The sequence below is a fragment of the Zosterops lateralis genome (assembly GCF_965231275.1).
Source record: "Zosterops lateralis genome assembly, chromosome: 11".
Lineage (NCBI taxonomy): Eukaryota > Metazoa > Chordata > Aves > Passeriformes > Zosteropidae > Zosterops > Zosterops lateralis.
In genome coordinates, this window is record NC_139771.1 from 14,884,038 (window position 1) to 14,908,486 (window position 24,449).

A 24,449-nucleotide genomic window follows, 5' to 3' on the forward strand; every position below is an offset into this window, starting at 1 on the left:
TATTGCTTTTTTACCCTGCTGTCATCCATCTCTCCAGGGACTGCAATTTTGGCACTGGCCTCACAAACCTCTTCAGCAGTGCAGCAAGGACTGAGACATTTCACTGTGTGCCACCAGCAACTTCTCATATTAAGGCTAAAAATGTAGTTTGAAGTGATGCATAACAGTTTAACTGGGGCTATTTAACAGATGTCGGAAACACAGAGATGCAGATGTGGTCTCAAGTCACCCATCAGACTGGAGATAAAGCTGGGGGAAGTCTGGAGTAAAACACTATCAAGAGATGCAGACAACAGCAAGAAAGGGCATTAGTCACCTCCCCATGTACTGGGAGCAGAGAGAGGATCAGGAATAGAGAGAGAGGCACAAGCATGGAGAGAAGCAGAGTCAAGATACTGAGGAATGACCTGCCCAGCAGGCTGGAGTAGAGTGGGTCTAGCCCCAGACAGACATACCACTGTAGTGTCAGCACAAGGTCTCATTTGGTTGTCCCTACACATGCTTCTCCTTGAGGCCAGGTGACTGGGAGGGGGAAAAGGCACCACAGGACAGCAGAGCACTTGCTACTGCAGAGAAAAATATACGTCTGCCTTGGCATCACTCAGCTCTCAGCTGTAATGCTGCTCTATTTATCTGCTGGAAAAGTACAACACGCAGACTGAAAAGCCTGTCCAGACTCAGCTTTAAAACATCTGCTTGCCACAGAGCGTGATCCTCAGCCTGGCTCCGAGGCTGGGCTGATGTGCTTTGATGGAGCCAGGCTCAGTGGGGGACCTTGCCTAGTACTGCACTGAGCTGCACTCTCCTGGGCACATGGAAAGGCAAAAAGACCCAGAGCTGTGTCCTGGTATCCAGAGGAAGGAAAGCTGGCACCAACAGTGACTTGTTCAAGGTCACACAACAGCTCAGACAAAGCCTTGCAGAGCCACTGGTCCCATAAGACTCCACAGCCTTTGCTGCCTCTGAAGTGCAAATGTCCTAGTGTGAATTTCTTAATTTATCAAGGCATTAATTTGCCTTGAGCATGGAATCTCCAAGATAGACACCTCAGTGCTGGTTTCACAAGCACTGTAAGCCTCCCTGTGTAGCAAATCTGTATTAAAAGCTGCAAATTGGAGATAAAATTGGAAATGCTATCCTTTCACTGAGCTGAATTGTGAACCTGCCCTCTGTTACAGGGAAAGCAGCCTTGCCCCGAAAGGAGACTGCAGAAAAGGATTTAAAAAGTCATTTGGATGCTTCCAAAATATGGTATTCATGGATCTGAAAGAACAAGGTTTCTCGCAGGCAGATGCTGGTGGGACCTGACATTTTGAAGAGGAAGTCTGCTGCAGTGCCATGACAGAGATTAAATATCCCCAGCTGCCAACTGGAACACAGGTAAGTCCCTTTTACTCTAAACCACCCTCCAACCTGCACTGTTGTATTTTGAAGGTTGAATTCTGCACAGAGACATGTCAGGTTCTGTTGAGGAGTTTCCCCCTGACTCTCTCTAGGATGGCCAGCAGTGTCATGGTTTGTTTTCAGCATCCTTGGGGGAAGAACGGAAATGGCAAATTCTCATTTGCAAAAAAATAATTCATGAAGCTGCGGCTTCTGCTGGCTGCTATTGAATCATGCATATTGTTGTTCTACAGGCCATAAAGAGAAAATGAAATAACAAAACCAGGCAATCTTTTTCTGGCACTCAGGGCCTGGCTACCCATCTCAGAACTAGAGCAGCTGCGCTCAGTGCAGTGGCTTACATTTCACTGCAAATAAGTACTGTAGGTTTTCTTGACAAGAATGAAGTGGCAAAGGGCCAAATGTTGAACAAAACAGTTACAGTCAGTTTGCTGTTTTGCTGCACCATTGATTGGCCATGTGGTCCTGGGCCATCTCACTAATTTTATCAGTGAAGTGGGGAAAACCACAGCCTGTGTCCCCAAAGACAAAACAGCAGCAGATGCTTAACAGAGGTGTTAGTGAGGAGGAGCTGTGCAAGCTCCACCAGCACCATTGTTAATGCCTGACTATAAATCAACATGCTCTGCTTTTCACACCCAGGCATAACAGTGTGGTTGCAAACAGCTCTGATACAACCTTTCTTATAAAAAAATCCTAATTTGGGCCCAGCTCAGTGTTGGGAGGACTGCTGCTGAAAGGCAGGTCCCTAGACTGAGCTTGTCTCTCTGATTATATCGTTTTTTTTGCCTTGTAGTAATGGTTTCTTGATTATTGAGAACAGCCAGATAGATCATTCCAAATGACTTCAGCCCCATTAGGGCTTTATCAGTGACTCAGAGCATCTGATTAAAGGTAAGGATAACACTCAGCCATACTGATGTCAACAGGATTCTCTCCATCATTTATGGTCCATTGGAGGCCAAGTGAATCTGCATTGTGTGAGGGTCTGATTTGCTCCCAGGGAGATGGTTCTTTATAGACGGTTTTCTAGGGAGATTAGCTGAGTGCTTGGTTATCAAAGCTGTTTGAAGGTCTTGTGTCTATTGCTTCAAACAGCAGCAATGTCTGCAGGGGGCAACAATGGCCTGACTAGTCTTATGTGCAGTGTGAACTTTTTTGGGACATTACATCTGAAGGACCTTCATTGAGGCAGCATTTACCTACAGGCAGGAAATTGCGGCTCCCATCAGCCCAGCAAACAACACAAATCCCATCAGGATTATTCCTGGCTTCTCTTTTACACACCATCATCCATCTTATTGCCTAGCACAGAAATGTGACACCTCTGAGGATTCACAAGGGATTTTTTAGGAACCTAACTGTCCCAGCTCATCAGGACATTCCAGGAAAGGAACATCACAAAAGCTTCATCTTGTTTTGTCTGCAGCTAAAATCTTGATCATTTTTAACTGGTAACTATTGTGAGAAGAAACTCTTAAGAGAATGACAGGACCTGGGGGCTGCATCAAACTCCTTGTAAACTCCTGAACGAAGAGGTTATTAATAACAGTAGACTTTTTTTTTACCTTGGCAATTTGTTCTGCCATTTGGAGACGTCCATCTAACTCACGTCTGATCTGTGCTGCTTGCTCATCAGGGTTGTCCAGCTGTATAAAAACAAAAGGCAAATCAAGGTGAAAAATCAACCAAGGCAACACCTTTAGGAGCAGTTCAGTTCGTCAGGCTGACCACCTGTTGATACAGTGAGTGGCAAAGAGGCCACATTCTGGAACAGAAGCCCCCACAAAGGACAAACACAATGTTCAACAAGACAGATGGTTTTTGATGCCTGCCCTGCTGCCTCCTGAGGCCGAGCACCCTCACCCTGAGGCAGTCTGGTGCAGTGTAGTCTGGGAAGTTACACCTACAGTGGTGACAAAAACTCCAGTTCTCAGTCTGATGAATGATGAGCTCATCTGCTGTGCTCACTGGATCAGCTGAAACACCACACTGCCCCTGACCCATCACTTTCCATGGCATCTCCTCATCTGTCTGCCTGCACATCCCTTGCCTCGCCTCGCCCACACACGCCCGTGCAGATCTGCACAGATGCAGGTGTTATTTCTGCACGTTGCTTCACCACTCATTTTCCAGAGAACCAACACTGACTATGGCTGAGATTGATGGAGAGTGTAGTTTGATTAGCTTTTGAAAGCCTTTGCTCCAGATTTAATTCAGGAAAACTACCAAGTGTCCTGACTGTGATCCAAATCCACTGAAGCTTCAATGGCTTCATTCACACCAGCTGTGTGACGTAACCTGCTGGTGTGGTTCATCTTTATATTCCTGATCCCAGAACCAGCACAGAGCCATGGATTACCAGCACCTTTCAGGATGAGCTGCCCCTGTTAGTTTCTTCATGAACAAATGTACCTCACAACTATCCTGCACCAGTGTGGAAGCACCTCTCAGAGCTGCTTCATTAAGAGTAGGAAAAGTACAGACCTAGATTTCCATTTCTTTGCAATTCTGAAACAGGGGGCATTATTTGAATTCTATCTGAGCTACAGTAATTGAGGTTAATCACACACTACCCGAAATAACTCAGGTGCTAAATTTAGAAATTGAGATGCTGCTGTGGAGGAGGGTTGATTTTGCAGTATGATAATGAGCCAACAAACTGCTTCACGCTTTCTACACTATCTTGATTGTGCAGATGTTTTCCACTAATGCTACAGGTGTTAAGGAAAGATTTGACTGCAGAAGATTATTTTTCTTAGGAGCCAACAGGCAGCCTAGGCAGTCTCTGTGGCTGTGGTTGAGTGGGTTAGGTACTGCTTTCCAAGGCTGTGCTTCCCAAGATTAAGTACGAATGCCAAGCTAAGTAACCTGGTATTTAAAAGAAACAAAAAAAATCTTTCCAGGCTGTATTTTCAATGATTCTGCATGACAGCTCCATGACAAAAACTGATCTTTGGGAAAGCAATCCTAATCTGTAGCAGCCAAAATAACATTTTCTTCTTGTTGTCTACAGAATGGTATTAATGAGAGAGCCCCTGCCTGTCCTCCTGGCACCTTTCAGCAGATCTCTTGCGATTAAAGCAGCAGCCCAACAGCTCAGCCACTGTCTCCTCCTATGCCTGGGGAAGGCTCCTGCTGCCTTCAGAGCAAGTAGAGTACATTTTACGCAGCCATAACAGGGCCATTAAGAGAGTAATGCTGGTACCCATAAAACATACTTAGCTTGTGAAATAAGGCAAGGTGCAAATGTGAGACATCTAAGCAAGACCAAGTAAGGTAACACAGACCTTAATATCATTAAAACTCAATTTCTTAACTAGAGAATCAGCTATTTATTATCTGCCACATGCATGCCCACTTTATATTCAAGTACTTGACAGCCAAATACATAAATGATTTAAGAAGTCAGAGAGAAAATGAATTAGTTTTGTTCTGCATTATGACTATGTTATGGGTGTGCTGTGAATAAAGCAAAGATATAAATCATAAGGTTGCCCCAGTCAATTAAATGTGAAAAGTATTATAGATTTCAGTATATACATGATTTGTCATATGCACTGGGCTTTTCTTCAGCAGCATGCCACAAATACGTGATTTACATAATTTGTAATTCTCAACTGATCATTACCCAACTGCCTGCTGGTAAATTAGATGTTTTCATATGTCTACCCGCAACCACATCACTTCTCTCTGCCTGCCCTGCAGAGATTATCCACATTGGTGTAACAGTTGCTAAAGCAAAAGAATAAAAATTAAAAACTATATGTAGATTAGGCTTTAAGTGGAACCCAAAACTGACCAGCACTGAAGCCAGCCAATCACATTGCAGGCATTGCAGGACAGGTGTCCACTCTAACCCCTGGTGAGGGTTCACTTGCAAGAAAAAGACCTTGCAAGAAAACAGGTTTTTTTACATATAAACTGTTAATAAGGAAATATTTTTAGTGGGCACCAGAAAATAAGAGAAATTAGTTTAAAACATTCTTCATGAGAGTCTGACAGTTTTGGTTACCAGTAAGAACCAGTTGCTGACCTACAGAGGCAATCCTTTGCTTCCATTCCCCTGAAACAAATTCACTGAGAGAATTTTCTTCCTGTTATCATGGAAGGATGGGAGACAGTGCCTCTACATCTCTGAAAGGCAGAAGCAGACACTAACCAAGCAGCCTAATTAGTCTGTAAGATCTTCAGTAAGATGCACAGGCACCTACCAAACCCACATCTAAAGTGTTTGCTGCATCAGAGATCACCCACACATCGCCCAGCCTAAGCCTTATAGTTTTTAAAGCCAAGAGCCCAGGCTCACTTCTACTTATACCAGGAAATGCCAAAGGCAGTGCAAGGACATGAACGGTATTAGAGGATTTTAAATCCCCATGCTTTCGGAGTCCAAGTGTTTTATTTGAAGTGTTTATATTGAAAACTCCAGCTTCAGTTTATCAAAGCTTAAAGCCCAAACCATTCACAATTGCTGCCATGGCTCCGAAAGAGCCACTGCAGCAGCCCAGGCTGCCCTCCTCCTTCTTTCTTTGCTGTGCACAAAGCACTTTGGTTTGGATCCACACCTCAGACCCACCCACCCACCTGTCTGGGGAATGAGCAGGGCACAGCTCTCTTGCCATCGACCACAGTGAGAGGGCTGCAGATGGGACAAACCTTCCCAGTCTGAGGATGATGATGGTGGAACAAGTGACATGCTGTACACTGCCCTTGGCTGGCTGGCAGGAGCACAGGGGGTCCAGCTGTTCCACCAAACATGGGGCAGGATCCCAACAGACACAGGAGTCAAACATGGCACAGGAGCTAAAACCACACTCTGAGCTCAGCTCTGCTGGGAATAACATTGTTGTAAATTACAAGGGTTTGTAATGAAATAACATTGTTGTAAACTGTAAGGGTTTATAATGAAATAACATGGTTGTAAACTCTAAGGGTTTATAATGAAATAACATCCTTGTAAGATAAGAGGGTTTGTAATGACAGGATGCAACATACAAATACAACCTTCAATCCTGGCATTTATGCCATGGACATGACAGGTATTGTTGATGTAACTGCCATCAGCACCAGCCAGAAACCACTGGGACCATTTAACAATTTAATCCCTCCCTGCCAGCCACTGCTGATGCTGATTCCTGCTTCCCAGCAAAGGCAGCAGATGTCACAACATCCCCATTCCTGAGGCACAACTAGGGCCTGTCCCAGGTCATCTCCCCTCCCCTGTGAAATGTTACAATGTGGTGGTGGATCCAGGGACCCTCCCATGACATGAGCTCCTGCAGAGGACCAGCCATTAGCAACGGGGTTCTGGAAAAATATGTTTCAAATGCTCTGGCAGTGCAAATGCTGAGCTGCAGCAACCTGCTTTATGCTGCATTGGGAACAGAAATACACCTGGCTTTTATTCTTCTGGAAAGGAAAGAATTTAGTGCAGGTCTCTATGAAATCCCCAGCTATTGCCTGTGTTGGTTTTCCTCCCTGGCAATATTGGCACCCAGGATCAGGTGGGCTGCAGCTCAGCAGGGACTGTCCTGGCTGGGGGGACTCTCAGCAATCCCAAACATTAATTTTCTCTATCCCTGTATCCAGCACACCCCCATGCAGCTGAGGGTTCTGAAAATGCCACTTTGTGAATTATTTTCCGTGGCTGGAGGACTAAGACAAAAGCCACGACCCACTCATGTTCTTCCTAAACCTGGCTTAACTCCTCCCAAAATAATTAGTGCAGCCAAATGTGTGTGTCGTGCACGGTTATAGGTGCCAAATGCCTCAAAGAGGAACTTTCAATGTACTCATCCTTTAACATGCAGGGAGCTCTGTAGCTCAGCAAATGGTTGATTAAGTATTTCAAAGCAAACATGCTCATGGTGAAGGTTGAACAAGATCACAATATGGATGACAATTTTGCAGCTTTGATGTAGGGCTTTAGGAGAGATCTTTGTCTCATAAAAGGTGGTTTCGCTTTGTGATGCACAGTGTGAGAAAACACTGAAAAATTCATAAACCACATCAGTTAATAATTAATCTGTCAGTCCAGGAGTACTCACAACATGTGGCATCAGCATCATGGAGTGCTCCAGCTAAAAGAAACATGGCCCCCAAAGTGACTCATTGCAGGGATGCCCCTGATTTCTTACCACAAAGCTGCTGTTTTAGGAGATAAAGTGCAATGAGGCACACAGTGGCACCATGTGGCACACATATGCTCCATGTCAATGTCACAGACTGCTCTACAGCATCCTTTTCCCACTAATGGTGAATATTCCTCTCTACAAGCAGCCTAGGGCAGAGGGATGGCAGCAGTCTGGTGGTCAAGGTCTCAACCTCTTCCCACAAGTCTGAAGCAGAAAGCAGAGGAGGATCTGAACATTCCCTCTTGAGCTGCAGGTGGGATTCTGACTTCCCTTTAAATTGGGAATATACATGATGCTGAGCTGCCTCAGAAGGGTAAGTCACTAATGTCCTGGGCAACATGCTCACCCTCTGAGCAGCAAACTGCAACTCACAGGCAGCTGGCTGCATGGGATCTGAAACAGGAGCAAGGAAAAGGAAGCAAGGACAGCTTACCCATGTTAGGCAATTCCCTGCATCAGCAACCACAGCAGCATCTGCATAGCCCAACTATGGATTCAACAACTCTCACTCCTGCAGTTTGAGAGATGATTTTGAAAGACCTGAAGGGACCTGCACAACATGTCTTCTTCACCAGCCTTTAGGATTGCAGTGACATATGATCCCCAACATTCCAGGGGACTGATCACCTGGTGCCATGGCACAGCAGGGATGCTTAAGGCTCCCTCTTCTCTGGCCAGTCAGAGCTGTCCAAATCAGTCTTTTAGGTTCAGTCATGCAGAATCTTCCTAGTACAATGTAAAGTTCCTCTTAATTCAAGGAACCTGTGCCTATTACCTCACCAAAAATTTCTTTTCCCCTCTCATCAGCCCTAGCACCTCACTCAACCCAGGGTTCCAGCATCCTAAAATGTGTCAAACCCCCTCCCCTGGGGAGGAGATTACCTTATTTTGCTCATGCATTGGTAAAACAGGCTACACTGCAGGGATTCAGTAATTTCTGTAATAATTCAGTAAGTGCTGCACAGTTGCTGTTTGCAGTGGATAGGTGCTGGCTCCTGCTATCCCAGCAAACTCCTGGGTTATCAAGTGAACACCTTCTGCATGAGAGCACTCAGGAGGTCCCGGGAGGGTGATTTAAAACAATAGAAAGGACTTGGATAATTCAGTAAAGGCTGATGATTCTGTCTTAAAGAGAAATCTTATTTCACGCTTCACAAACTTTAGGGTTGCACTAGATTCATCAGTGAAAACATCCCCCCAGGATGTAGAGCAGCCTCTCCCTGCCTCAGTGTGAATCTCCGAGTGCTGCAATACATCTCTGTGCCTCAGCAGCCACTGGGGCTGCACAGCCTCTCGCCCATTACATCTGCCTGTGGATGCTGGGACTGTGCCTCCTTCACCAGGTGAGGTCAAGAAGTCCACCCTTGGATTCACCACGGTCTGAGTGCTGTCTTAGATAGCTGTTTATCTCATGAACTGAGATGATTTTCCACCAGAGCAGCTCTGCTGCAGGTGTGGGCAGAGGTTTCTCATGTCCTCTTTGCAGCTGGCAGCAGCACCCATGGCCACTCACTGCTCACCTGCAGAGTGCTGATGGGTCACCCAGCACAAGCTGGTGCCATGGCAAGGGCAGGCAGGTCCCAGGGATGGATCCTGGGCAGGAAAAGATATCTCTTCATGCCCTCTCAGTTCCCAACCTGCCAACCACCACACTTCTCCACAGCTTTGCAAGGCTGCACCGTGGGGCTGAGGAAAGCTGAGACAAGCAAATCCAGCATGCATCTTTCCAGCAGGTTGTGCAAAGATACCTCCAGATTTGTGTGCAATGATAAATCAAAGTAAATGAGAAACCAGATTCAGCAAAACAGGAAGGGGAAGAAAAAAGTGCTGCCTGCCTTTGCAAATGCTTTGCAAGCTGTTAAGAAAAGGGATGGCAGAGCACATCCACTCCGAAGGCACGTCCTTTCCATCTGTGGCCAGAGAACTTTTGAACCCTGCAAATCCCTCTGCAAGATCATCTGTGCAAGGTGTATGACACTGAAAAGGATTGAAAACTAAAGCTGTCCAGAGGCTCTGACCTCTGAGCATGCCTTAATACCATCTTCTTATGGCATTGCATAAGGAGGATGCTTGGAGGCGTGCAGGCAGCATACACTGTGCTACGGCACCATGAAAGAAACTGGAGCACTGGCTGGTTGATGCTGTCTGAGGCACATCACATTTAGCTTGCCTGTGTTTCCTTATATGTTGAATTTCACATCAGTTAATGCAAAGAGAGTCACCTGAATTTCCTAAATATGGCAATAAAGTACTATTGAGTTCCAAACAAGTTTTACAGATAGAATTGGTTGTAATTAATTAATCCCAATCCATCATGGAAGAAGGATCTACATATCCTCAGATCCTCATCTTTGATTAAAAGCTTAATGGTAGACACATTCATCACTTAATTAAAAATGGGCTTTGGCTTTTGGAACTAAAGCGAGTTGTATGAGGACCTAGTCCAGCAAAGCTGCAGTACCCTGACACTCAGCAGGATTAAATGTGATGGAATAAGATGTGGGAACATCTCCAATGACGTCTACACAATAATTGTTTTTCTGCAGAAAGCTCTGAGCAAAAAACTGGCAAAGCAGAAACTGGCCATGAAACAGCAATGTTTTGGTTCTATTATATGCTAAATCAGCAGAAAACAATGGAGAGGGAATGTAAAGAGAAGTTTATGGCTCCTACTTTTTCAAGGACTAGGATAGCAAAGATTGCAGTCCTGGTCATTACAGTTCATTTTTGTATTTGTGAAGTTTAGATTTATCACAGCCAGAGATCTAAAGAGACTGACCTCCTGATGTGTTTCACACTGGTTTGATGCAGCAAACTTTCCCATTAGGTCAGGGAGAAAACAGCCAGGAGAATTAAACCTCTAGGCAGCAAATTTCCAGCACACAAAGAGGTTGCTACATGTTCTCAGTGGATGGTCTCCTACAGTGGAGGTGGGAGCTGAAGCTGCTGGTCTCACCTGTGAGTAGGATCACACCTCTCCAGAAGTCTCTGTATAAGTCACCATCAGATCCCTCTTCCTACAGCAACAGAGAAGTGGAAAAGAACTCCCTTCCACTGCAGATACAGCTATTTTAGTCCCTCTGACTTGCACCTAATATGCTGCTCACTAATTGGAATCAACTTATCAAAATCCAGAGCACAAACATCACATCTCTAAGTCCCTTTGATCAATACATAACAACTATAAATGATTAATAAGCAATCAGTATTTCTATGCTAAATTACTATATTATGCTAATTAAAAGGTCAATCTCTTGCTTTTCTTAGAGCAGTATCCAAACATCTGTGCTCCGAGTCAAAGCTTTCAGAGAAGTTTACCTCAGAGAGAATCTCCTGGTTTTCAACAGAAGCAATATCAATCCTTACTCATATCAATCCTATCTAATCTATAATTGCATTTCAGAAAAGCTACCTCTTTTTAAAATAATTAGCATTCAACAACATGAAAAAAAATCACAAGAAATACAGATTGGAATCCTAGCTTCACTAATAGGGAACATCTGCCACCTCTTACTGCCTGGTGCCCTCCAACAGGACCTGTTCTGCCTCTGAAGAGCCAGTGGCACAAAATGGATGTCTGGCATCTCTGAGAAGGGCCATGTGGAGCTGAGAGCTGTCGTGTGGGATCTAACCTCACATAATACCCTTGTGAGATGCTCTGGCGCCTGCATTAAGGATCAAGGATGTGAGAAGAATTAAAGGAGACACAGAAAAGCAGCAAGAGGCATAGGTATGAAGAAACAAACACAGGGAGCAAAAAATGTGATGCTTTTAAAAGCAGTGAGTCTGTACGTTGAGAGGAGGAGGAACACAGCAGAATGTACCATGTGTGGGGAGAGCTTAGCAGGTGGGGCAAGTCCCCCCAGGGGTGCACCCTCCTCGTGCCCTTACTGGTGGGGACAGTCAGCCCAGCAAACCATCTACACAATATAGAAAATGCTGTTATTTGTCCATATTAAATGAATGAGAAATAGTTTCTGTGTCCAGACACTATAACAATTACAGAATAAGATGTTTCAGCCTGGCAGCAGCAGCTCCTGCCACACAGCTGGACAGCCCAGCTCCCTCTGCAGAGATCATGGCACTGCTGCTCCCAAGCCTCACTGGCTTTACTCTAATCAGCTCAAACCATGGCCCTGTATGCAGCCCTGCCTGGGTAGAGGAGCATGGGCAAACCGGGATGAGCTTCTGGGGCCCTGGGGTTTGAAGACCCTAAAAATTCCTCCTAGTCTTAGACCCATTGCCTTCCAGATCCCACACTGATGTTCAGAGCAGGGTCTGGGACCACAGCAATAATATATACATGTAGTATTGTAAGCCTCCAGTCCTCACCATGTTACCACACTGCATGCTGTGGCAACATCACATTTCCTTTTCTTCCTGTCAGGGTGCCAAATGAATCCTAAATGGCTTTCCTGACCATAACACACACACAGCACCAGCTACAGACCTCAATTTCTGACACATCAGCCATGAAGGCAAGAAACTGCAGATAAGAGAGCATCAAGGCTTTGAGGACACTGCCAGACCCAGTGCAAGGCACTAAGACCAATTAGTTTTTTCCAGACCGTGTATTGCATGTAATAGAAAATATTAACTCACGTTCCAAATATTTATGAAAAGTTCAGATATAATTAAACAATTTGCAATTGAAAATTAACAATCTAAAAATTCAGCCATGTAGACAGAGAACATTAAATATAACTGCAGTTAATGTAAGCTGATTTAAATACAGCTAATACAGCAGCAACAGAAACAGGCAGTCAATCACATCCCCTGTCATTAACAGCCTTCTCCATGTGAAATATTATTATCTGAAGCTTTCACGCTGCTCTGCTGTCCCAGTGTGTGCAGGAGAGCTGTTTGCCTTCAACCTGCTCCACCTGCAGCAGAGGGATGAGGTGTCAGTCTGTCCTCCACCCCCAGGTGTCCATCTGTCTGCCCTGTTCCTTAGCCAAGGTTGTCCCTGCCCCTCCCACACCTCAGCCCCAGCCACCACGAGATGGGGAATGCAGCCAGGCTGCTCTGGAGCATTTTGGAGCAGTGTTTGTATCTCCACACTCCCAGGCTCTCCACAGGGGCTATGTGTGAGGAGGATCCCAACATCCTGTGGATGGGAAACCAGGGCAGGAAACAGACCAGTGCTGTCCTGATGGTCGTGCACTGTGTCCATGACAGCACCAACACCAGCTTTTTCCCAGTCTCACTCTGGGCTTCACCCACTGTCTCTCAATTATCTTTCCCTAGAGTAAGGGATAGAACTCTCAGTAGGGATAGAACCTCCACAGAGCTTTTCCATCCCCAGCGGGTGGAGAGCTCTTTTTCACACTGCTTCGCTAATTATTCTTTGTATTTAAAGCCAAGTAAAACACTAATTGCCCAACACATCCATCCCAACCCAGGCTGGACTACCTCAGCCTTGGCACATGCCAGGATACAACACAGCTGGAGAAGAGGGAGCAGCACCCATCACCCTTGAACCCCGTGGGCAGCCTGAAGGAGAGGGTGGGATACCAGCAGAGATGACACAGTCCTCTGCAGCAGACTTCCATGAGCAATAGATTATGGATTTAAGGATGGGATATGTGCTGGGTGGTGGGTCAGAACCCAGTGTAGCTGCATGGTGACTCTTCCAGACAGCTCCTCTGCCAGAATCACTGTCATTTCCTGCTTTCTGAAGAAATGTGGTTTATTTCTAACTACATTCAGCAAGGCATGACCTCTTTCCTTTGAAATTGTTAGCAGGGCAGGAGGCTTTTGCTAAGAGAGTTAAGGAAAATACACTGGACACTCAGAGAGTATGGTATTACAGTCTGCTATTGTTAAGTCCCTCGGTGCTTTCTGCGTAGCAGCATTCTGAAAAAATTAGGTGATAACCTGCTCTCTGATCCCATTTCACCTGAGTCTACCCTCAGCCTTCCTTTTAAGCTTTCACAGAGGACAATGCCCTTTATATGCAAAAAAAGACATGCAAGAGAGTAGTGCAAAATACACAGCTGGAATCCAGATGTGAAACAGAGTGCAACCATGACTGCAGGTCTGCAGCACCTGCTCATCTCAGCCAACTGCTGCAGTTCTTTTTAGACATTAGGTAAAACATCAATGAAGAGATTAAAGAAAAAAGCCACGCTTGAAGCATTTTCATGGAATTCAGCTTCTTTTTTTTGCATTCTGCTCTGTAACCTGGTCAAAATTGCACTGCTAGAACCACCCTCTTACTTCAAATGAAGGTACCATCACATGTTACCAGCAATAAACCCATGGGGATAGACACATTTGGAACCTACAGCTGAAACCCTTCTCCTCTCTTTCTTATTACTAATCAAAGATGAAAAATCAAGGGCAGGAGAGCAGTGCTCAGGGCACTAGAAAAAAAAATGCATGCATGCAAGCCATAGGGTCAGATTGCTGTCCCTGCTGCATATCCTCTGCATCCCCCTCTTTCTCCAGTGGAGTTATAGGGAAAAACAACAGGGAAAAGCAGGCTCTGACAGGACTCATGGCCCAAATGCTGAGAAAGCTGTTAAGACAAGTGGATGGAAACAAGGGAGCTCTTGCTGGGAACCAGCAAAGCTGGGAAATGCTCTGGTACCTGCTTGTGCTGCTTCGCAGGTGCAAAGGAGTTATGGTTTCTGCTCTGACTTTGCATGAGAGCTGAGGTTTATGCTGTGACCTTGCATGAGAGCTGAGAGAATAACAACATCATTTGGCTCACAGGCTGAGCAAAATCCACAACAGATCCCACCCTGTCAAAACGCATTCATCCTCAGACAGTTTTCCTCCCTACAGTTTTATGCAACCTTAAAAACCTAAGCTGTCCTGTTTCTAAAATGCTCAGACCCATCTTAAATCCGTTCTCCCACTCTTTTTTTAGTGGAATTTAGAGTGGAGGGTAAAACATTGCTGAAACAATTTAACCAGTTCCTTAAAAACCTGTAATATTGCTTCATTCAGCCCAAACGTGCCTATGTTATAAACCATGTGCAGGCTCATTCCACAGTGTGCATTTGCTGAAAATTAAGAGATGTAAGACTGTCTCTTCCATATTCCACTGGGAGAAAAAGCAGCAATCTTGTCCCATTTTTTTCCAGAGCCATTTTCACACCCAGTTGAACACCTACCAGCTGTGCCAGATGTGCTTTTTTTTTTTTTTTCCCCACAGGTAAAATGAATGGAGGGGGTGACAAAGCAGCCGGCTCTGCAAGATGCTGGCTCATGTGAGCAGGAGCCCAGCTGAGAGAACGAGTACTCAAGTGTGAGGAGGAGAAAATGGGCAAAGCAGAAAATCCCATCTCAGCCCGATCACCACGCTGAGTTATTCTGGTTCATGCTGCTGGCAGCCTTCTTAACTGCACAATGACACACGCTAAAAATATTTGCCGTTTGGACTAGATTTCATGTTTAAAAATGTATAACAAATAATTACTTGTACAAGCACAAACCTTATAGCTTCTGCTTCTGAGCAGATGGGAATTTGTAACAAACTTCATCTGGCAAAGTAGTGTCCCCTCATCTGCCATCACCTCATCCTCACTGCCATGCAGCACCAAGTGCTCCATGCATGCCAGCCCTGCTTGCTAACACGGGCAGTTCCACAGCAAAGGCTTTTGGCTGAAGGTGCCCAGGGAACAGCTCCAATCTGCCTGGCTGCAAGACTCTTTTTCAGAGCCCACCACAACTTCCATGGCAGACTAAAATGAAATAACCAGCCTAGACAAAGTTCAGTTAAATAACTGATTCTATATTCAGCAATAACACCTTCATGGTGTCCCAAAACCTGCCCAGCCATGAGATGGATTCCCAGCCCAAAATTAACCATTTGCTCCTTCCTATGCAATCTCTTGTACATCCCTAGTAAAAATTTGGCATACAATTGCTAAGTTAAGGCTCAGCCTTCCATTTAAACTTAAGCATATCTGATAGAAAAAGACCCAGTGTATTCTTCAGGTGAGAGAAAGACTGTCACAACCTTTGCCCAGCTCTCCCAACCCTGACTATCAGTGGCAGCCAAGAGTGGCTGCTTTAATCTCAGTTTTCTGCTCCTGTACACAGATAGTTAAACATTGCTCCAATACATCTGCAAACAAATTACTTGGACCATTTCCCCAGGTGAATCAAACTTTTAGTTCTTCCTTATCCCTTCACATGACTTTCAAGACCTTTCCAATGTATTTTTATAATACAGATTCCAGACTGGGATATAGGAGAGGTTTTTTTGCTGCCCTATAGAAAGGCAAGAGCTTCTCCATGTTTTGTGGGGTACCTTCACACATGCCAAAGCCTTGGCACCATGGCTGGACACCTCAGCACACCCACTGAGGTTGTGGCTGTGTCTGTTCTCCTTGCCCATCAATGTCCTGAGAATCCCTAGCTGATGCTCACAAGGCATCAATCAGACACAAGTTTTGAAAACCTTTCACAACTCTGTCACCACCTTCTCAGGCACCTTGTTGCTTTACTGCAAGTCTGACTCTTGTTTCAACACTATTTATGACAGCTTGTACTTCCTCATTGTTTGTTTTACCTTTAAGTTCTCTCCAGGGTCTCTTTTGAAGCAGAAAAAAAAATAGAAAAGGGGGAGGATGGATAAAAATAAGAGCTGATTTTCCTCTAAATTCTGCTAGAGGTTCTCTTGAAGGTTACAGACTTGCATCCTGAGAAAAGCAAGGGTAGCACAGTGGTTCCAGGTGCTGGAAAACAGGGGAGGCAAACTGCTGTAAGCAAGGTGGGACTGGTGCTATATCCAGTTCAGCTGTGTCCACACAGCCTCCCCAGGGTCTCCCAGAGCAGCTGGAAAAGCTCTCCACACGGATCACTGCCATCAGACCAGAGGGATGAGTTTTGCTTCATCTTAAGGCAGGAATCGTTGCAGCCTGCAGCAGACAGCTAATTACACTTTCAAAAGCAAATGCTCCCGTTCCAAGATAAATTCTGGTTTGCTTGGTGAATTTTTCTGGGACCATCCCTTGATGTTACTTGCTGTCAGCTGCCCTTCCCTTCTCCAGGGATCACACTGGCATAGGCCAATTCATGTCCAGCAGAGTTTACAGCTACATCTGATTTCATGCTATCAGTTGAGCATTTACTCCTTTTTCAGCAGAACTTTATTTGACCCATTTTTCTTTTTCTCTGCTTCCCTGCACCCTGGCACACCCTTTCCCAGCAGCCTCTGCACATGGAGAGTTTTGCTATTAAAGATTCTTATGAACTTTTTGTCTTTGAACAGGAGAGATTTACTTTTGACTGATATCTGGCATCAAGTAAATTCAGGCAACAGTGGAGAGAGAGAGAGACTCTCTTCTGCTGTGGCAGGCTGGTATGGCAGGATGCCTAAGGGAGACAGATGTGCTCCTGTCCTGCCCTTGCACACTGCACTGCCCTTCCCTCCATCATCCCCTGCTCTGTTCCTATCCCAACTGCAGATGAGACAAAATATAAGACAGAGATACCAGGGGGAGTTTGGGCTTGCAGTGCTTCACATGGTGGTGATAACCACTGAGCTGGTTAAACAAAATGTATTTTGATTGTCATCATCCAGAAAATCACTCTTATTTTGAAACACATCAGGTTTTCCCAAGATCACTGATGACAAAGCTCAGATCAGGCTCGTACTCTGATGTTACAATGCCAGTGTTTCTACTGATATATTTAGGAAAGAAATAGGTATTATTTTTTTTTTCATTGATGTTGCTTATGTTTTTACCCATGCAATGGATGAAATAGCAACTGCCATTATGATAGGAGAGTGTAATGATCCAAATTATCTCGTTAAACATATATTTAGCAATTTTAATTTACAGAAATAAGACTTCTACTGCCTGCCAGGCACCCTCAGCTGTTTTGCAGTTGCCATACATAAAGCCAGAACAAAGTGGCCAATCAGTGACCCTGAATAATTGCCTATGTTGACTGTTAATAAAGGGGATCAGGAGTTACCCAGCTGGGCAAAGGACTGCATGAGAAAGGAGCAGAGTCATCTCCCAGCACTGAGCAGGCAGGGCTGCTGCTGGTACCCCTGGGGAAAACAGCAGCTCATCAATGAGCCAAACCAGTAGCAAAACTCATGTCCAGTTTTCTCCTCTTGCTATGCTAAAGGACCATGCTGTCAGCAGGGACTTCCCAGAGGAAAAGCTGTTGTACCAGCCTCAAAGAAACCTGTGTTTCTCATTCAAATACTGCAGATGCTCATGGGAAACAGACCCTTTTCCAAATACTGCTGCTGCTGCACACTCATGAGGGGCCACTGTAACATGAAGGATCTCTGACAGCATATAAGCCAGTATTTAAGAGTGCATTGCTCTTCTATTAATCTAACTGGCATTATCCCTTCTAACTCCATTCCCCTCAAGCAGACCCAAACCACACTTCTCTTGTCTGACCTGACCATCACTCTCCCACACAAAGTTATTTTGGAATCATTTTGACAGTGGCAGCCACAGCTCCTTCAGCTAATTTACACCCAGCTGATACCTAACCATCTGAGCACAACTATTCCCACCCAAAATCCACTGTTACAGAGAAAAAGGGCCAATAAAGAGAAAATCTACAAGCAGAAAGATCAACGAAGAGCAGAGTTAGAAGGCGAATGAAAATGACTACTTGAAATTTTACATTTTTCACAGAAATACAGAATCATAGAATGGTTTAGGTTGAAAGGAAACATAAAGACCACGTTTTTCCAACCCCTTCTGCCACGGGCAGGGATACCTTCCACTAGATTGCCCTAAGCCCCATTCAACCTGGCCTTGAAAATTTCAGCAGTGGGGCATTCACAGCTCCTCAGGGCAACTTGTGCCAGTGTGTCACCATCCTCACAGTGAAGAGTTTATTCCTAATACCTAATCTAATGTTCCTCTTTTACTTTAAAATTCCCTCCCCTTGCCTTATCACTATCTGCCTGTGTTGACAGTAAGAATTTGGATATGCATTGAAAGGGAATAAGACTTCAAGCTATGAGGGCATGGTGAGCACCATGATGTTACGCTTGGTAAATGACATTCTCATCAGACCTAACAGGCATCGTGGGACTTAATAATTTTATTGTGTCAATAATTTCTCCATTAACAACATCTCTGTTTTGCAGCTATTTTGTCAGTCCTGGTCTCAGTTCTGCATGCAAGTGCACGAGACTCCTGGCAGTGGCAGACAAACACATGCCTGCAGCTCATTCCACCAGTGCTGCACAACACGAGCTCTCCAACAAACTGGCAGGAATATCAGCACAATAAATTACTGGTGTGGAGAAGAAATATGAGACCATTTAATTACTCCACAATTAGAATTTTATAATTTAAAACACCCAAAAGGGCTTTCTCCTTGTCAAGTTTGGACTTAACTAGGTCACAGAATAAAATAGTTATATTTAGCAAAACTCTTCACAGAAGACAACAACTCATGGTCCTCAGCCTGGGAAAAAGAGAACTCAGCACTGCTGCTCCTTCTGCTAAGGAACAGCCAAGGAGTAAAGCCTTACACTCCCTCCAGCATTCCACTGCAATTTCTGCTATCTTCCAACATGTTAAGTCACCTTTGTTGGTGACTTAATATTTTGATTTCTGGGCCCTACATTTTACATTTTTATGTTGTTATCAGGATCAAAATACCATCAACGTAGACTTGCCCAGGTTCCCTTCCTGTGGGCTAACGATAACTGGAGATGTGCAGTTTTGCTGCTGCTGCCAGTACAGCTGCACACACAGGCAGCAGTCAGGCAAGATGCAGAAATGAGCTGCACCCATGAGAATGAGCAGGTATTTAACCAAAACTCTGCTGGGGAAGGTCTGGGTGCCTGACCTGTCTGTCACTGTGCCTGCTTCCTCCTCAGCACCTTTTTTAACTGCCAACATCATCCCCTACACAGCACTTTCAGAAGAGGACAGCAAAATTATGCTTTTTTTTTTTTTTCTCATTTATTGTCGGAAATGCCTTTAATTTTAGCTGTTTCCTCCTTTGCACATCTGAGGAATGCTTAAGGAACAAGCCTGAGCACACAGGCAGGCAGCCTGGTTCCACCAATGCCCAGGAGCCCACAGTGCTGGAACCTGGCTGTGGTTGGGGCACAATAGGGTTTAGACTCCAACCTCCACCCCACACTGTGCTCTCCTGGGCCACCAGCACTCAGGGCTGGCACACAGAGCTCTTGGGAATCTCCACTCACTTCTCTGTCTCAGCTATCAATGTTTCTACAAAGATTTCATGACAAATTATATTGTGCCATCACCCCCACATTTTCTTACTGTTCTCTGTCACAGACAAAAGAACTGGACCAAAGGCTAGAAAACTTGAAAAACACATGCACAGATCACTGCTGATAGGAAACATCACTACTCCCCTGCATTATACAATAAAATCTGTGCTATGGAGGCCAACACAGTTTTTACATGGTTTTAGGCTACTACAGACTATTTAAATACATGAGAAGCTGTAGTAGAAGTTGTGTTTCATCCAATTCTGTATTGAACTTGCACTCTAATTTCTCAGAAACACGAGGAGAATCAGATGTTACAGAAAAAAAATGTAGTGTACTGAATATGAAAACTCAGCACTGAAATTGAGGTAAGGAGCAGCTTACATAAGTTAGGGATATTGGGGCTGAGCCTTTGAAATGCATGAAATCTACTTTGTTGATCATTTCCCAATTTATAGTCAGTTCAGTGGGAACAAATATGTGCCCACTTTGATATCCTTTTGAAGAAAATTCTTGGCATCTCATTTCTGCTAAGAAATATACCCATTCTCTTTTTAATTTGGTACTTTTTAGATGAAAATTGGAAGATTAACCCAGCTGTATTTTATATTCATGAAGTACTTTCTATGGTCTGATCCATTCAACTCCCAAAGTTTCTTCTGAATTAAAATTACACTGTCTATCACATCTCAAGCTGTGACATGAAGCATTTTTCAAGTTGCATGGAACACTGGTAGCCTGAAGAATGAAATGTAAGGAGTGGAGGAAAGGACCAGTGAATATTTTTCTTTTAACAATAATTCCCTCTTCTTGAAATCTGAACACAATATGGACTGCAAAGAAGCAGCCTTGAGAAAACCACATCTTACAGAAATAAGATTAGAGAAAACCTAGTAAAATATTAATGTAGAACTTTCAAAATATTCCCTTAGTGGATGATGTATGTCAGAAGAATGATCTCTCTATATAACATGATAAAAAGAAAACCAAAAGAATAGTGTGTAACCTTAGGCTAGCACAGCTCAGTGGGAACCAGTCCAGGCTGTCTGACAAGACATTGCGTGCTGAAATGAAGGCCCTGGAGCTCTGGCACAAGCCAGCATGACCATGTATAACCCCCACTATGTGCAAGTATGACTGTATCTTTCATTTTTTTTTTTTTCCTGAGATAGGCATTAAAAGTTCCCCAGGAAGGTAATCACTGATAAAATACATGAGCGAGGATTGAAGTGCTGCAAAGCACTGAGATTTTCATGTGGAATTCAAATTAGATTTAAAGACCTATGTGCAAAATTAAATTCTAGTGGCTCCATTGTATTTCCAGCTAAAAGGAAGAGGAAGAGAAAAAGAGGCATTAACATAGTGCAGGGTCATGCACCAGTTATGTCTTATTAAGTATTCCAGCCTTCCTTAAGATAAGCATCACATATGGGTTCTTTTGCAGCTAGCAGTTCCTTGCTTAAAGAGAGAGAGGTCTGGATAACACCCCTTCTGTCTCCCAAGGCCTCCTGGGCTGATTGACAGGAACATGTACTGCAGGGAACAAATGCTGCTCAAGGAAAAAATAAGATTACGTTCTCCAAAAGGGGCCAGTGGGGGCATTTCTTTGTCATGTCTTCTGCTCATCATCTCTGGTTGAGGGAAAGACAAACAGGAGGAGTGACATTTTCCTTGCCTAATAAGACACAGTCCACAATGTTTCTCCACATTGAGAAACTGTTTTTTATGTACAGTGGCTTGCACTGAATTCAAAGTTAGGGAAGCAAGAGAGATTGCTCGAAATAAAGACAGCATTTTGAGAGCCAAGTCCCACCTTTGGAGACCTTGGAACCAGACACCATGGAAGCCAACTCAGAAACTGTACTCCAGCCCATCTCATTTGCATTTTACATTGGCTTGTTTTTTTGGTTTTTGGGGAGAGACTAGCAATAAATATTAAATTTTTATGTAGTACATTTAGATATCACTCCCTCTCCCCTCTAATGGACAACATTTGGCTTGGCTTCTCCTCTAGCAGGCCTACCAGGTGTTTTCAGGCTGGACTACCCTGCACAGTGGCAATGTACTCCATGGGAACATTGGGTATTTCAGTATAAAGTGTTCTCCTCTAAATCAGCAGCTTCTTGTCCACTTGCTCCCCCATTTTTCAGTCTCCCCTCTGACAACACCACTGGAGTCTGCACTTTGTGTCATCCCCAATCTCCTCTCCACTGAAATGGTTTCAAGCTGTAATTCCCCAATGTTGTCACACTTAGTGATGCTCAAGGACCCTCCTATTTCTCAAGATTTTGCAAAGCCTTCCCCACCACTTCAGCATCTCCTTGCACAACTGTGCCAGGAAGGGTCCATCTTCCCAACCCACCCTCTGCCCAGAGCTGGAAGCAGCCAGGCACTTGCACTCAAAATCTTGCCAACAACTATATTTTCAATGAAAGAACAGAAACAGCAGTCCTTAAATAAAGGGGCTAAGGTAGATTGGAAATGTCAAGTCATCAATATGATCTTTTATAAGGTAACCGTGGTTATTTTTTATGCATTCCCTTGCAGCATGAATGCAGATGATGAAAAGCATTCATGGGCCAACTGAAACAAAAATGAATGCGAGATATCTTGACGGTAATTTAAGCCTTAAACTGCAAAAATTAATCAGTCCACACAGACAACAAAAAACATTCATCTGATGCTGCACCACAAAAACACCTTGGTAATTAGATGAGGGTAAAAAAGGATTTTTTATCATTTCAGAAAGGATGAACATTTTGAAAATCACCCTGATTTTAGCTCTAATGTATCTGCAGGGATCCATGCTGCTGAAGCAGGAGTTGTCCACGTGCCTCTGGATAAAGTACAACTCTTTCTATTTAACGTGTACAAGCTGGTGGAAAGGCAGAGGAAGGGGATCCTGGCATGCTGCAGCCCTTTGTGCAGCCCAGGGAGGGGTCACTCATGGGCTGTATGCATGATTCTGCTCTACTGCTGCTTCTTGAGAATGTTTGGCATGATCTTCCATGAGACTAACACGCTCTCTTGGTGGCTCTTACCTTGCTGGCAGGTGCTGTCACCCCTTTCAGCAAGGGCAAGGGGAGCAGATAGGAACTGAGGGACAGGAAATGGTGAGGGTGCCCAGCTGTGACAAATCACAGAATCTGAAAAGAAGGCTTCAGCTCAGAGGAGTCCTCGTGGACTCCTGCAGCAAATAATGAATTAAACCCATCTCCAGAACTCCTAGGAAGAGGAGCTCCCAGCAGCCAAGATGTTCTGCATGGCAGCAGAGTTGAAATAAGAGGCTGCTACTCCACTCCAGAACCTGTCTGGAAGCTGGAACCATTTTATGTCCCCTAAATAATAATACACCATGGCAAGCCACTGCTTGTTTTGGTGGAACAAGTGACATTTGTCCAGCCTGTGGAGAGGCAGCCACACGCCTGAACCCAGAGGGAAGGCTGGCAGGAGGTAGGGTGGGAAGGATTCATTGCAGAAGAGTTCCTCAGGCTAATAAACATCTCTGGTTAGTGTTAGAAGAAAACAACCGAATTCTCCTCTGCAAGTCTTCATGACTGGTGCATGACATTATATTTCTCTGCTAGATATATGCTCTTTGGATGCACACTTTGGCCTGGTTTCTGTAAAGGGACTGAAAACCAGAAAAAGTCCATAGAAGGGCCAGAACTGGAAGTTCCTAGTACATGAAAACACATCCCCAACTGGCAGCTAACAGGGTTAAAACACCCTCTGATTAAATGAAAGCATCTTTAATTAGTTTAATTGACCATGCTTCAGCCAAGACCATCTGCTCAGCAGTATTTGCCTGCTCTTTGCAGGAGCGATTGATCAGCCATAGCTGGAGAATACAGCATTAGGCTACATCAGATTTATTTTGTTTAATAGAAGAACTAATTTGCTTTAAATTTAATTACAGGGGCCAAGATTGCTCTGTAAGTCCACAACAGCACATAACATAAGCTGATCCTACAGCTAATGGGTGCACACATAGGTCCACACGTGTCTGTGCAAATCAAACACTGGATGATGACAGCTTGGGTCCCACCATGGCAGAGAGTGATCTCAGCATTGTCCTCCCCAAAAAGCAGCAGCACTGTGGCACACTGCTGGGCTGCCAGGCCCACCCTGCTTGCTGCCCTGCCATGTCCTTCCAACTGGCTGAGGCCTCCCCTGCAGCTCTCACTGGATGCTGGAGCTAACAGATGTCCCATCTCAACCACCTCTCTTGCACCCAATTATAGATGTTAAAAGATGCATCACACAGAGGGTCACTGTTTCTGCACTGCCTGGGACCAACAGGGACAATTGTGGCACCTCTCTGTACCTCCATCAGCAAACCCTTTCCAAAGGATGTATCTAGTGACCGAGGGTGCAGCAGAGGCACACACCACACTCATCCCTTCCCTGACATTGCACTGTCCCTCTCAGTTTCTCTGCCCTCCCATGCCAAAATCATTCTTCAAAACATTGCATGCTGAGCTGATGAAGAAGAGCAATTGCCCTCCTCCCCAAAGGACCACGTGTATATTTACACTGTGTTGTTATGACAGGGAAGATTTCATTCACTGCCCAGCACTTTTTCCTTTTTCAATTGCCCACTGGATGCTAAATCACAACAGGCTCTGGGAGATGCTCGGGCCCTGACAGGAAGCTGCAGCTGCTGCTGGCTGCTGCAGGAGTAATTACAACCCTGCAGAAGGCTCCAGGCTGCCATTTCC

General features: G+C 44.7%; 1 protein-coding gene across 8 annotated transcripts in view; it reads right to left on the reverse strand.

The window, feature by feature from the left end:
* CADPS (calcium dependent secretion activator) overlaps positions 1-24,449 on the reverse strand; it is a 207,514-nt gene that overhangs the window by 133,351 nt on the left and 49,714 nt on the right. For all 8 annotated transcript variants that reach the window (XM_083869747.1, XM_083869743.1, XM_083869746.1 and 5 more), the window contains exon 4: positions 2,973-3,053. In XM_083869747.1, coding sequence (XP_083725873.1) covers positions 2,973-3,053 — 81 coding nt within the window. The remainder of the gene's footprint in view (positions 1-2,972; positions 3,054-24,449) is intronic.